The sequence below is a fragment of the Cetorhinus maximus genome, chromosome 7, assembly GCF_964194155.1.
Source record: "Cetorhinus maximus chromosome 7, sCetMax3.hap1.1, whole genome shotgun sequence".
Classification (NCBI taxonomy): Eukaryota; Metazoa; Chordata; class Chondrichthyes; order Lamniformes; family Cetorhinidae; genus Cetorhinus; species Cetorhinus maximus.
The window spans coordinates 106,283,056-106,297,911 of record NC_135885.1 but is presented as its reverse complement, the minus strand read 5'-3'; the positions used below and the strand labels follow the sequence as shown (position 1 = coordinate 106,297,911).

Below are 14,856 nucleotides of genomic sequence, written 5' to 3'. Positions count from 1 at the left end.
TTCACTCTTTAATTTATCATGTCTTCCTACACTTGATTCCTCACCTCCACTATTTAGTTTAAAACCCTCTCTACTGCCTTAGTTGTACGACTTGTCAGAACCCTGGTCCCAGCAAGGTTCAGGTGAAGACTGTCCCAATGATACAGCCTGCACTTTCCCCAGTAATGGTGCCAGTGCCCCACTAATTGAAACCCATTTCTCCCACACCAATCTTTGGGCCACACATTTAACTCTCTAATCTAATCTGCCCTATGCCAATTTGCTTGTGGCTCAGGTAATAATCCAGAGATTATTACCTTTTGAGGTTCTGCTTTTTAATTTAGCCCCTAGCTGCTTGAACTCCTTAAGCAGAACTTCTTTTCTATCCTGTCTATGTCATTGGTACCAACATTGACCGAGACAACTGGATCCCGCCCCCCCCCGTCACACTGCAGGTTGCTCTCCAGCCTAAAGCAGATGTCCTGAATCCTGGCACCAGGCAAGCAACACTGCCTTCTGGACTCATGCTCTCGGTGTGCCACTATATTTCTATTAACTCCCCCCCATTTGAATGGCTTCCTGTACTATGTGCAATGGTTAGTTTGCTCATCCACACTGCAAGCTTGCTTTCATCCATACAGCTTGCAAGCACCTCGAACCTGTTGGACAATTGCAACTTCTGAGGCTTCTCCACTTATACATTCTCGATCTGTTTACCTGCCTCACTCGCGGTCATACCCTCCTGTCCTCAACACTGACCAAATCAAAAGACCCTATCCTAAAGGGCGTGGCAACTTCTTGGAATAAAGTGCCCAGGTAACTTCCCCCTCCCTGATGTGTCACAGAGTCTGCAGCTTGGCCTCCAGCTCAATGATTCTGAGCCAAAGCTCCTCGAGCTACAGGCACTTACTTTAGAAGTGTTTCCCTTGGAACACACTGGCATCCACAAGAGCCTACATTCTGCAGTTGCAACACATCACCTGCTCTGCTATCTTTATGAATTAACACAACAATGTTGTTGAAACAATGAAACCCACTGCAAACAATTACAATAGCTTTCTGCCCCAAAATAAATCTAAAATAGGTTGCAATGCACAGGAACATGGATACTGTTAGACAAAAAAAGGTCCATCTAGTGCATCTTCTTCATCCTGGTAATCATATGATAAAGCTAATGATTTTGTTTTTTTTCATTCATCCATGGGATGGACTTCGCTGGCTGGGCCAGCATTTACTACCAATCCCTAGTTTCCCTTGAGAAGGTGGTGGCAAGCTGCCTTCTTGAACCACTGCGGTCCATGTGGTGTAGGTACACCCACACTAATTATGGTTGTCAATCTCCAGCAATATATCTGCAGCAGACTGAAACATGATGTTAGCAAAAATCCCCAATCGAGGAACAATAGTCATATGTTCCTTCCACACACGTTACGATTACCACATGTTGTGTCTCTAATTATTCATATGGAAATGACCCCCATGGATTGATGTTCAAAACTTAAAATGACTGCAGTGACTGACCTAAAGAGTCTCCAGGGGGCAATCAAAACAGAAAATTCCTCTCCAGGTGTACAAAACTCCCTGTTCAATTTTCCTTGGTGTGCTAGAGGTAAGCCGACCACACCGTAGGATTAATTCTCTAAATTACCCAAGTTATCTGTAATTTTAAATTCAACCGAAGGAAAATCATCCCCAAATCTGAAGAACATGCAAGTGCATTATCTCATCCAACCAGATCAGAGTTTGATCACAATTCAAGCCTTACCTGTTCTGCCTGAGTGACTCCCCACACATTATTTGCACTGTTTGGGTCCCAGTATCCTTGCATTGTATCAGTTTGCCTTTTGTTTCGAATGAAATGGTTGGCTTCTTCATCAGCCAAAAATGGTGCAGTTGCAACCCCTGTCAGAAAGACAATATTACTGACATCAATTCTACAACAAAAAAACACCGATGGAAGACTTGAAAAGCTTTGATAGGAACCTGATCTTCACCATGAAATAGACTTTGATTCTCAGTTTGTGCTGAGATACTGGTCTCAGCTCGGCCCCAGTTAGACACATGACAAGTGGACACAATGGTTGGGAATGAAAAATATCAGTTGGGATTTCCAACCATGTGTGGGTACAGATAGTGGCTGAGAACATGAAGGGACTCAGCTGTGATATCCTCCACTGTCAAATAACTTGCTGATCTGCTCTATCTTAACTTTCACACAAAGAATAATCACTTAGACAAGGTAGCGGAATACACAGTGCTAGGAAAAGTATAGCGACAAGAAGTGACTTCAGGAATAAGAGGGAAGAGAAGGGAATGGTGCAAAATGAGTGTGCTCATCTCTGTCCTAATTGTCTGATCTTCACTGCTGCCAATGAGACTCTGCACAGGAGCAGATTTTGGGACATATACAGTTATATTTACTTGAACCATTTTTTTTAAAGCAACTACCGGAGTGCTTTTTCAAGCTAAGATATGACAACCAGAGATTTAATACAACACCGTGCTGCTAAAGGCAGGAAGGCCTTCTATCCATTACAGTATCCTTCACTAGACTGAACCATACAAGCTGGTTGGTCCCCTAAAACATATCTTATTGCTTGTCTTGCACTGACATGGCATCCCTGAGCCCACTCGCCTTGGTATTCTCATAAGCAGGTTGGAATCACTCGGTTGTACAACAATATGATTAACTTGCAATTATGTTGTTGGACTGAGTACAATTAGCAGAGAAGGTTGACCTTTTAGGCCTTGCATACATTGCATTAATGTTAGGCAAGCTAATCTCCTCCTTGCAGTTCTGGTATGTTACCTTTCAAGTGTGTTTTCTACAAGACTTTCTGCAGAAGGCTAGAGGCAGCATCTTCTGTGCCAAGAGAGCACTTGAACCAGCATACAAATGTGTGGAAGATCCTCCAAGTAATTGATCCTTCCAAAGCTCAGTAACCAGTAATTATCCATCTCATTTCCTGAAGTTACAGCGAGGTTAAGATTCTAGAGGCCCTGGCTCCTCTTCAGTATTTGGCCCAACTCGCCATTCTTCATGTGCCAGCCTGTGCTAAGAGAATCAACAAGCTATGGGATAGGAAATAATAGCCGAGTCCAAAGTTGTGCCCAGCCAACATCCACAGACTCACTTCCCATCAGGAGTCTCTGGATAATGATCAAGAGCAGCGACACTGGCTAAGACATTTCCTCTCAGTTAGTCTGGCCACAACCCAATTCAAGTGATTGCTGAAGTTTTATTCATACCATCAATGTGGTCTTAGTTCTACTTTTATTTGAATGCTGTGCCAGGATACTTAAAACAATTTATAAGTAAATAAAACAAATCCATAAAATAAAAATAAACATCTACAACAAAGGCAGCAGTATTTTTTTTAAGTATACTAAATCTCCAAATATATAACATACCAACTACCAAAGTAAATTTGTATGCACTAACAGTGTTGGCTATGTAAATTAAAATGAGTAAAATAGTGACACACACCAACTAGAGGCATTTCATAATTTTCGATGACATGTTTGTACTACAAGTGATGTCCTATACGCTACATACACTGCACACTTGTCTCTCAATGATGATTGTACCCGAGAGTGGTGCATCCATTGTACTTTCCCTGACTAGTGCTACTAACAACAGATAATTTATCTTAGATGGCAGCACTTTTCTGTGAGTTAGAAGGTTGAGGGTTTGAGCCCCAACCCATCACTCAATTATATAATCTCAGCTAACACTTCAGTGCAGTACTGAGGGAGTGCCGTATTTTCAAGTGCTGTCTTTCTCGTAAGATTTAACTGAGCTGACTTCTTTCAGATGGATGAAAATTTTTTTGAAGATCAGGAAGTTGCCCTGGTGTCCTGGTCAACAATCATCCCTTTACCAATGTCACCAAAAACAGATTAACCAGCTATTTATCTCTTTGTTATTTGTGGGATCTGCCTGCAGCATTTGGCCACAAACAACAGTGATAATATGGGGTCTCCATTAACCTCTGACCCCTGCAGTTCGTCAGGAGGGAATGGTGTGTGGAGCATTAAAATTGGATGAGTCAATTTATCAGCATGAAGCCTCTGCATTCCCACCAAGTAGCATTTTATCTTTGTCGACTTTCAAGGCAAATGAGACTCCTGTCACAAACTGATGAGGGCCTAATTTAATCGTGAATGCCATGGCTCGCTGACATGACCAACACTACGCTATTTTCACTGGAAATCAGGAGGAGTGTACCATCATGGTAAACTTCCCCAGAGAAGACTATTGGGAGGCAGCAGAGTGTCCTCATGAGGCAAGCTTTTTTTTTAACTTTTGGAATATTTCTTGGGAGCCAGAAGCATGAATTCTCCTTCAGACCCCACAAAGAATCCTTGAGCATCACTTGCTATGATTGTTCCTATCCTTCCCTTGAATGACATTAGCTCTGAGAGCCCCCACACCCCCCTATACCCCCATTCACCTTATGTCAAGGACTATTCCCTTTGGTCCCCAGTGGCATCTGGTTCCCATCACAAATCCCATTCCCACCTGCCAACCCTGGCATCATAGCTTCAGCCAGGAGACAGATGTACAATGTTAAAATCTGGTCTGGCTGTTAAAACCATCTGGGTTTTGCTACATTCTCTTTCCCCAGGTGTGCTGCCCTATTTAAGCCACCAACAAGTCATTCCTTCTAAACTAGACCCCTTATAATTCAAAACTAATTCATTAGTTGTGAAATGCTTAGGGACATCCTGATGAAGTAGAAGGTCCTATATAATAGCTCTTTCTTTCTTAGTGGCCATTGTTCCTTTATTCCTGCCATTCAAGAAAAAGGAGACGGTCATTATCATAAAGAAATTTGCCACAATAGACATCAGACTTCTAAAATATGTGTGCATTTGAATAATGGTGTAGCTGCCTGTTTTCTCACAAGTATACCAATCACAAAACAAAAACAAAAATACTTGGAAAAACTCAGCAGGTCTGACAGCATCTGCGGAGAGGAACACAGTTAACGTTTCGAGTCCGTATGACTCTTCAACAGAACTAAGGAAAAATAGAAAAGAGGTGATTTAAGGGGGGTGAGACAGGTAGAGCTGGATAGGACTCAAAACGTTAACTGTATTCCTCTCCGCAGATGCTGTCAGAACTGCTGAGTTTTTCCAGGTATTTTTGTTTTTGTTTTGGATTTCCAGCATCCGCAGTTTTTTGCTTATACCAATCACAATGTGCCCTTGTTAGAATGCATGTTAGAATAATAAACAGCCAGCACAGCCTGATTGCCTACACCCAAGTTGCCACCAAATGTACCTACAGACCCTGACACATGCTAATGACTATAGAAAGTTGTCTGCATAGAGCCCATTTTAGCACAGTTACTTGTAGTGCCATGCCATCTTCTGAAAGGACATCTCTTGCAGTGTAAGAATAATACACCTGGTGAGAGTAATGGTCAGTTGTGGCCTGAAGTCCATCTCTTTACAGCCAGTGCAGACCTATTAGACTTTTCTTTTGTTTATGGGATATAGCATCATTGGCAAGGCCAACACTGGTTGCCCATCCTTAATTCCCCTTGAGGAGGTGGTGATGAGCCATAGTAGGCCTTACTGAAATTTTTTTTGAAGATTTCTGTGAAGCCAGAAGGATCAAAATGCTCCCCGGGGCAACACAAATCACTTCTGGCTACTACCAGCCCATTCTTAAAAATTCCCCTCCACATCCCAATGTCCATACCTCCCATCTTTAAACAGGCCTTAACTACCAACACACTGCATGGTGTGGTGTCTGATTTTACTGTGGAACAGATGGGAGAGCTTCAGTGGAGAGCCTGTTTGACACCTGCAACTCACCAAAAAATTGTGATTGAGACCTAATAATGATCAGGCCTCCCAGATGCCAAATTCATAGGTCCTGTGGACCTGTTATTGATGTCACGTGTGTTTGGGGCCCAAACCTAAAGTCTTCCCTCATTATTCTAGCGGGATTAAGAAAAAATAGTTGTTGGGATGTGGGTGTGGTTGGTATGACTGATATTTACTGCCGATACCTGGATGTCCATTAGAAGGTGGCAATGGGCTTTCTTCTGGTACTGCTTAGAATACAAGGCAAAGATTTGGGGGGAGGGGGGCCGTGCGGGCAGAGATGGTGACGTAGTGGTAATATCATTTGACCAGTAATCCAGTGGCCCAGGCTAATACTCTGGGGACAGGGGTTTAAATCCCACCATAGCAGCTGATTGAATTCGAAGCCAATTGATCAAATCTGGAATTGAAAGCTAGTCTCAGTAATGGTGACCATGAAACTATCATCAATTATTGTAAAACACATTTGATTCACTAATGCCATTTAGGGAAGGAAATCTGCCATCCTTGTCTGGCCTACATGTGACTTCAGACCCACAGCAATGCAGTTGACTCTTGATTGCCCTCTGAAATGCCTGAAAGCCACTCAGTTCATGGGCAAATCAGGATGGGCAATAAATGCTGACTTAGCCAGCAACACCTACAGCCTGTGAATGAATAAACAGAAAAAAGCCATCCTGCAGTGATACAAAGTCCTGGTTAGATCACACCTGGAGTACTGTTAGCAGTTCTGGGCACATTTTTGGGAGGATATACTGGCCTTACAGGGTGTGTGACTTAGATTTATTAGAATTGTAAATAGATTCCAAGAGTTAAATTACAAGGAGAGATTAGACAAACTAAGAATGTATTCCTTGAAATTTATTACACTTATTATGAACGGTATATAGAATAGATGTGAGTAATTTAAATGCAGGACCCTAAACAGCATGATTTGGATCTGGGCATTTAGCACCATCTAAATCATTTACAGGAGGTTGGTTTCTTAATGGGATGTAGGACCTACAGGGCTTACACAAGTTAAAAGTGTATTAAATAATCTTAGGGCAGAATTTTCTGCCTGCTGGGCGGGCGGGCCCAACCCAATCTCCGGCGAGCGGGGAGCTGATCCCCGCCGCCATTTTCCATGGGCGGGCCAATTAAGGCTCACCCAGCGTGACGTCTGGTGGGAAGCGCTATGCGTTTCCTGTGCGGTCGGGGGGATTCCCCAAAAGCAAGAGTGCACTCATTCGCGCATGCGCACAAAAGAGTGCACATCTCCCTGAGGCTAAGTGCTGCCTCAGGGAGATCACTTACACTTTTAAAAATATTAAAAATAGAAAATAAAAATTCCCTAACATGTCCCCCTCATGTGACAATGTCACATGAGATGGGACATGTTCATAATTTACACTAAAACTTTATTAAAATGTTTTAAAACCTGCATGAAACCTCATCCCGCTGCTGGATGAGGTTTCATGTTTTTTCTATTGCCCGCCGGAGCTCCTGGCCTGCCCGCCAGCCTTAAGGTTGGACGGGCAGGTCCTTTAATTGTTTAAATGATCCTGTCAATGGACTCAATTGGCCATTGACAGGTTGGTGGGCCCGCAGATGATTTGGCTGTGCCCCCGCCTTCCTGAAAATTTAAATGGGGTGGGGTGACGTCAGGGGTTCCCCCCAACGTTATCCGCGTCAGTTTACATGTCGGCGAGCGGGCCCCGCCCCCTGCTCGCCGACGACAACATTCAGCCCTTATTGTTCATGCTTGTATCAAACTTTGTCCAATTATTTCCCCCTTACTCAGGAAAGATTTTTTAAATATAAATTAGCAATCTAGATACAACAACAGGAAGGATCAACATTTTTAATCACTTACTTCAAAATAATATTACTGCACATACTTGCGGTTTTGTATTACAGAAATGGTCAGTGATAACTCAATGTCAACTCAGCTAACCAGGATAGTATCTTAATAACATGAAAATAAATTTAAATTGGCATGAAAGAATGCTTTTTATTACATTACTCAATTAATTCTAAAACCTGGTTCAGGAAGATAAGGTGAGAGGTCTGGTCAATATTCTTCATAGTCATATGGTAGTGCAGAACTTGAGTATTGCTGAAAGAAGAGACATGTCGAAGCTTCTCGTCTTGCACTCATCAGGATGTTTCACAAGAATATAAATTTAAGGGGAAAACAACAATTTACACTGTATGAGAAGATTGGTTGGCAAGTGGACTCTGACTGGTAGAGGCATCACCATGGAGAATGTACCAGTGATGGTGATTGACAGTTAACTGCCAAGCATTGCTTGAAATTTAAACCAGGCAGCTTGACCTTGACCTTGAGGAATAAGTCAGCAAATGGTTGTCACTTATTTTGTTTAGCTGAAACAGGCGCAATGTGTATACATGTTCTTTCTGTCTGCAAAGAACAGGGTCCTGTGTATTAATATATGTATCTTCCAGTACACGTAACTGCGAGCCTGACTGACAATATTCATTTGGTTGTCAGCGTCATTCTTTGCACAGAGGATTATTTAGCCAATCACTGAATCACATATAATGCGATTCCACTGTGTGCCACTAACAGGATGATGCCGTCAAGCCAAAAAGACATCCTGCCTATCACACAAATGAGTAATGTGGTATATGAATTTCAGTGCCAGTGTGATGCTTGGTATGTAGGCCATATGATCTGCCAGTCTTTGGAACATATCAAACAGCATGTCCCAACTGCTGTTCGCAACGGGCAAGGTACAGACCATACCCAACCAACCTGTGCTTGCAAAACTCAAAACACAGTGTCCGTTTTGTTTAAATTAGGTTGAGGCAATAACTGTGGGATTAAGTAAAGCCAAAGTTTTTGAATTTAATGTTTAGATGAATCAAATCGAATTTGGGAAATTCCAAAAATCCGGAAGAAAAGTACTTTGACAAAAAGGTTTGACTATATGAGCATCAGGTCATAGACACTATAATGGTCTTCTGATAAAAAGGACAATCCTTTTGAACAAAATTGGCAAAACTAAACCTCATAGTTTACAGGGTCAGTTCTGCTGTGTATGTAATTCAGTTTCCTGGGAGGCAAGATCCAAAGTATCCTAAATGCTATCACATTAATTGGCTAAAATTTGTAAATAATAAATACTACACTTTGCCAACATGTGTATTTCCCTGAATATACATTGTTCTAGGTTAATGGGAGCTACATAGCAATCGTGTGTGCCAGGTATAGAAGCTCTCTCTTGGATCAGGTACAGATGGGATTAACAGACACTGAGAACAATCATGTACCAAATTTGGCTGAAAAGAGAGTCTTGTTGCTGAAGCGTTTCATCTTGCACTCATCAGGACAAATGCAAGAACAAATTTCAAATGATTGCAACAATTTATACTACAGGAGAAAAGGGTACTGACTGGCTGCCAAGTTTACTCTGATTGGCATGGGTGTTGCCATGGAAAAAGCAATGGAGAACTATCAGCTTCCTAACCGCCTGGTTAATTCGAAAAGGCGTAAGGTTTGGACATATTCCTTTTGTTTTCAGAGAATAAGCCCCTGTGTATGAACATATGTCGCCTCTAGCATGCCTGAAAGAGTCACGTTTTGAGCTTGATTGATTATCTTAAATTGGTTGTTAGTGTAGTTATTAGCATGCTCAGGATTGTTCAACAAATGCCACCCAATTACAGAGTCACATCTAACAAAAGACACTGTGTTTTGGGTTTTGCAAGCATGGGCTGCTTGAGTACATTCAATGGTCATGGCAATGAAGGCGACCACCACCTTGAACTTTTATATGCCTGGGTCATTTCACAGATCAGCTACAGACATCTATTGAGTTTTGCAGTCAGCTGCCCACGAATGTATTAGCCAGGTCACGGATGCCTTGTATCTGAGAGCGATCCAGTACATCAAGTTTGAAAAGATGTGGCCAGTCAAGCCCAGAGGGCTGCAGGCTTTCCTTGATGGCCAGCTTTCCTCAGCACCAGCACCAATTTGGCTATCAAGGCTCCAATGGACCAGCCAGATGTATTTATTTATCATAAGAAATTCCAGTCATTCAATGTGCAGCTAGTATGTGACCACTGTAAGAGGGTCTGCCTGTTTGTGCTTAAGTTTCCAGCTCTTCAGATCTCTGCACAACCTCAGTGGTTGGCTTCTGGGTGACAAGGGGTACAACTGAAGACCTGGCTGCTGACACAATGCAACAATCCACTGCAGCAGCACACAAGAGGTTCAAGAGGTGCTTTTTGCCTGCCTGCCTGGCTGTCTGTCTATCAGGGCCACAAGTTCAGGTACCTTGGCTACTCAGGGGCCACCCTTCAATACCGTCCAGCAAGAATGTCATGCAATATGATGGCGTGCTGTGCCCTACATTACCTGGCATAAAACAGTGAGTACACTTCAAGAACAAGTAACTCACTTGATATAAAATTGCTCTGGGGCATTTGATGCATGTGTTAAGGCACTAAACAAATGAATACCAAATCTTTCTCAAGAAATTACATGTTGTTTGCACTGCTGTTGGCTACTTGAAGATCTGGAGGCCAGGGGTGTAATCTTACCACTTCCAAGAATTTTCCAGTATCAGGACCAAAAGCAGGTCACAAGTTCAATGGTGTTGGCTGGTCACACGACATCACAATAGCTATGTTGTCCACATTTGGTTAATTAGCCACCTCCCCCTTCATCTTCTAATTAAGGACAGTGGGTGGGTTCTCGAGGCAGGATGACCAGTCAGGTGATCTGAAAATGTGGACAACCAGCAGCCTCACTAGGCGAGGTAGGAGCTGTTGAAGCACATAAGCTCAAAATGGAGGTGCTCTCTGAAGATTTATGAAAATTTCAAAATGAAGAATGGCCATAGTTGGCAGGTCATCATGGAGGCAGGGAAACCCTGCCACAGGATTGCCTATAGCCATGGCCGTGGCCCTCTGATGCCCATGTCTTTGGATGGGGGGGATTTAGAAGAGGTATCAATGGCCCTCCACTGTGGCCTGCCAGCATATCACCCTCAAGTTTCAACCTCAGTGGGGAGGCGTGTCTGGTATTGGGAAGATCCCAGCAGCATCATCTTGCCTTTAATAAGTCCATAATTGGTTACCCGCTGCTGTTGGGCGGGGCAGCTACTGCCACATTAAACTCGGTTCCAGAAAGAGAGTGCTTAGAGCCAGGAATGTGTTGGGGAGGTGACCTGATGTACTACCTTCAAATTTTGCAACCAGTTCCACCTCCACATCCGTCTCCGTGGGGCTGGGAAGATTTTGCCCCAGAACTTGCCCAAATTACCAGTACAATTGTTCATTATAATTAGAGTCCAAATCAAATTACCCTATTATAAAAGCAAAATAATGGGGATGCTGGAGCTCTGAAATAAAAACAAAAAGTGCTGGAAAAACTCAGCAGATCTGGCAGCCTCTGTGGAGGGAGAAACAGAGTTAATGTTTCCAGTCCAATATGACTTCTTCAGAACCGAAAAGCTTTCTGTTTTTATTTCAAATAATTCTATGCTAACAAATTTGTCCAAACTTTTGCTTTCCAGCTATTCATACATTCAGCATACCAGACTGGCATTCAAAAAATGGATAAATTAAATTTTAACTGTACAGCATTTCATAAATATCCATACAAATGAATTCAAATTTGTTCAATATCAACGAATGTAGTGTGTTTTCCACATCACCATGACATTGAGCATTTTATTAAAGAAAAAGACGTCAGTTTGCAAACAATATCACACAATCCGAAGAGATGGAGGATGAAACGTATTTTTACAGTATGGCGGAATGTAACTTTCACATAGCGTTTAAGTACAAAGTGTCCTTGCCTGAAATGTACGAAGTTCGCGGTTTTAACATATCCTGGAGTTCGCCGGTGGTAGTACTTTGAATAAGTTTCCTGTATACTCATAGTTAACATTTCAACTAGTGGGTGGCTTAAGTGTAGTTTAATGTAAGATAGTTGGGACTATCAAGCACAAGAGTAAGAAAGGCCAATAATGTTTCATTCTTACCATAAATGAGCAGAGCACCGAGAGTAAGCTGGATGGTCACAATCGACATTCTGTGAGAAAACACAAAACACATTTCATCATCTACCTGCTGCAAAACAAAAACAGAACTGAACAGATATAATAAAGCGTTTATAAAAACAAAAAACTGCGGATGCTGGAAATCCAAAACAAAAACAGAATTACCTGGAAAAACTCAGCAGGTCCGGCAGCATCGGCGGAGAAGAAGAGTTGACGTTTCGAGTCCTCATGTTCTGTTGAAGGGCCATGAGGACTCGAAACATCGACTCTTTTCTTCTCCGCCGATGCTGCCAGACGTGCTGAGTTTTTCCAGGTAATTCTGTTTTTGTTTATATTAAAGCGTTTAGTTATTTTATCATAGGCTCGGTACATGCGAAAGCTGCTTCATCTCATATTGAGGTGCGGTAGAAAGTTACTCACTTACATTGCCTGTCTGGTCGAGCACAGACAGAAGAGTCTGTCTGATCCGCACTCCGGAGACTCCAGCCCATTCCAGGCTCGGCTGCGAATGGTCCGTTGCCTTGACACTGACTCCAACTCCGCCCATTCCTAAACAACCAACATTGATGTTGCTCTTACCTCCTGACTGTCGCTCAAAGGTTCTCCAGGAGTCCAAGGCACCTCTGGCACATGGCCGATTGGAAATTCTCTTTGGTTTTCAACTGAGGGGAAAAGAAAGTCAAAGCCTTTTTTTTAGAAAATGTTGCTGCTTTCTTGCCAGTCAAAATGGCTTTAGTAGGACAGCAGGTGACTATCTCCCATTTAAGATGGAGATGAGGAGGAATTTCTTCTCTCAGAGGCTGCTTAATCTTTGGAAGTCTCTACCCCAGAAAGTAGTTGAGGCTTCATCATTGCATATATTCAAAGCTAAGTTAAACATTTTTTATCTTTATGGGTTGTGGGCATGCAGGAAAGTGGAGTTCAGGGTACAGTCAGATCAGATATCTTATTGAATGGCGGAGCAGGCTTGATGGGGCCAAAGGGCCAACTCCTACTTCTTATGTTCTCTTATGTTCCTAAATAGTGAATATTTATCTTAAAGTATAGATGCAGCCAGACAGTACCTTCTTTATACTGCTTGGTATCCTGATTCAAATTCACTGTCCAAGAGAAAACTTGGAAACAGGTTTTTGCAACACCTGCCGCCCAGCATTACAATTTAAAAGAAAATTACATTTTAAACTTCTGTACAGTAGGCAGGAGAGCCCACACTTTCAAATGCATTAGAAAAAACTCTGGATATGTGCATATAATGTCCATAGTGTACAAAGATCGACAAAGTTATACCTCCGGTAGTACCAAAATCAAGCCATGTCAGTCAGCACCCCCAAAAATCTAATTTCTCTCCCCATCAGCCCTGTTAACATCTGACCCCAATTGTGTACTGTTAGTTTAGCGTTGGAGCAAAATGGAAGTGGTTGTTATATAAATGGACTCTAAGGTGGTGGCCGGGTTGTGGGGGTCGGTATCGATCAATCGCCCAATGACTCCAGAGAGCAGATTCCCAGCAACTGTCAGTAATTTTCCAGGGTTCCCTTGGAAGTGAATGCCATTACAAACCTTTCAGAAAGTGAAATGCTAGTTTATAAAAATCACGGGGCACCTGGCAAAGAAACTTACAACATAAATTTGGAGACTGGAAGCTTCTAAGACATTTCAAAGAAATTCTCACCAAAGCCATGGATTATTTAACTAAATTTGTGGCTATCAGGTGAAAATATTGCACAGTGAGCATTAAAACCTGCAATTTCCTGATACAGCTGCAGTAACAGTCTCACCATTGTTGTTACTTTCCATGTTGATGGCTTTGAAATATCCAATATGGATATTATTTATTTCTTGTTTTAAAATCTACTACACTTAAATATAGACTTCACTTTAGTAAGTTTTATTCTTGATCTTCCATTGACAAAATTAGTAGATAAAAGGAAAGGTTATTTTTTCCTCAATATTTTTCACTGATAGTTGCACAAATTTTTCAAACTATTTTTTCCATTTGTTATTGTGGAACTACATATCTGGACCAAGAACAAATAGGATTTCCTTTTGTCCAAGTCCACTTATTGGCTTCAGCAACAGAACTAGTTTCAGAATTATGCCCAATCATGGCAGTGAGGCATATGCTGGGCTAGGCTGATGTTCAAATAGTAGGCAGAAGTGACAACAGGGGCACTATTGGCTCAATGCCATAACCATTCCTCATTTGAATGGGTGTCCGGTCTAAGACTCCACATGTGGATCCGAAACCTTAGTAATCCAGCCCTCAAAGCCCAGGCAACTCAGTCCTTTTCAAGATTATAGTTCTTATTTTGCCTTCTGGTTCTCAATCCTTCCACCAATGGGAATAGTTTCTCCCTATCTACTCTGTCCAGACCCCTCATGGTTTTGAATAACTATATGAAATCTCCTTTCGACCATTTATTCTCCATGGAGAACACTTCCAACTTCTCCAATTTATCTGCGTAACTGAGGTTCCTCTTCCCTGGAACTAGTCTCGTAAATTTTTTCTGCAATCTCGCTAATGCCTTCCTAAAGCATGGTGCCCAGAACTGGGCGCAATACTCCAGTTGTGGCTGAACTGGTGCTTTACACAGGTTTATCAAACTTCCTTGCTTTTGTACTCTATGCCCCTATTGATAAAGCCTAGGATACCACATGCTTTATTAACCACTCTCTCAATCTGTCCTGTCAACTTCAATGATTTCCTGGCCTCAGCTTTTCATTATATTTATCAATGACTTAGATAAAGGAATAGAGAATTGTAAATACAAGTTTGCAGATGACACTAAGTCAGGTGGCATAATAAATAATGTAGATGGGCATTGGGTTCAATATACGGAAGTATGAGATCATGCACTTCAGATGGATCAGAGTATTTTCTAAATGGTGAGATGTTAAGAACTATGGAGAAGCAGAGAGATTTAGGGATCCATGTACAGAAATCACAAAATCTGGTAGGCAGATATAAGTCCACATATACAACTGGGAATCAGAAAAAAAACAAAAATGCCTTGTAATGAATTTT

General features: G+C 42.0%; 1 protein-coding gene across 1 annotated transcript in view; it reads right to left on the bottom strand.

Annotated features, from left to right (window-relative positions):
- The window catches only part of LOC144682968 (uncharacterized protein C3orf85-like), a 60,991-nt gene extending 48,696 nt beyond the window's left edge, over positions 1 to 12,295 (bottom strand). The window contains exons 1-3 of the mRNA XM_078545900.1: positions 12,256 to 12,295; positions 11,814 to 11,863; positions 1,745 to 1,881 (exon numbers count right to left, since the gene is read on the bottom strand). Of these exons, the coding sequence (XP_078402026.1) occupies positions 1,745 to 1,881; positions 11,814 to 11,862 (186 nt within the window). The 5' untranslated portion in view covers position 11,863; positions 12,256 to 12,295. The remainder of the gene's footprint in view (positions 1 to 1,744; positions 1,882 to 11,813; positions 11,864 to 12,255) is intronic.
- Positions 12,296 to 14,856: the final 2,561 nt, after the last annotated feature.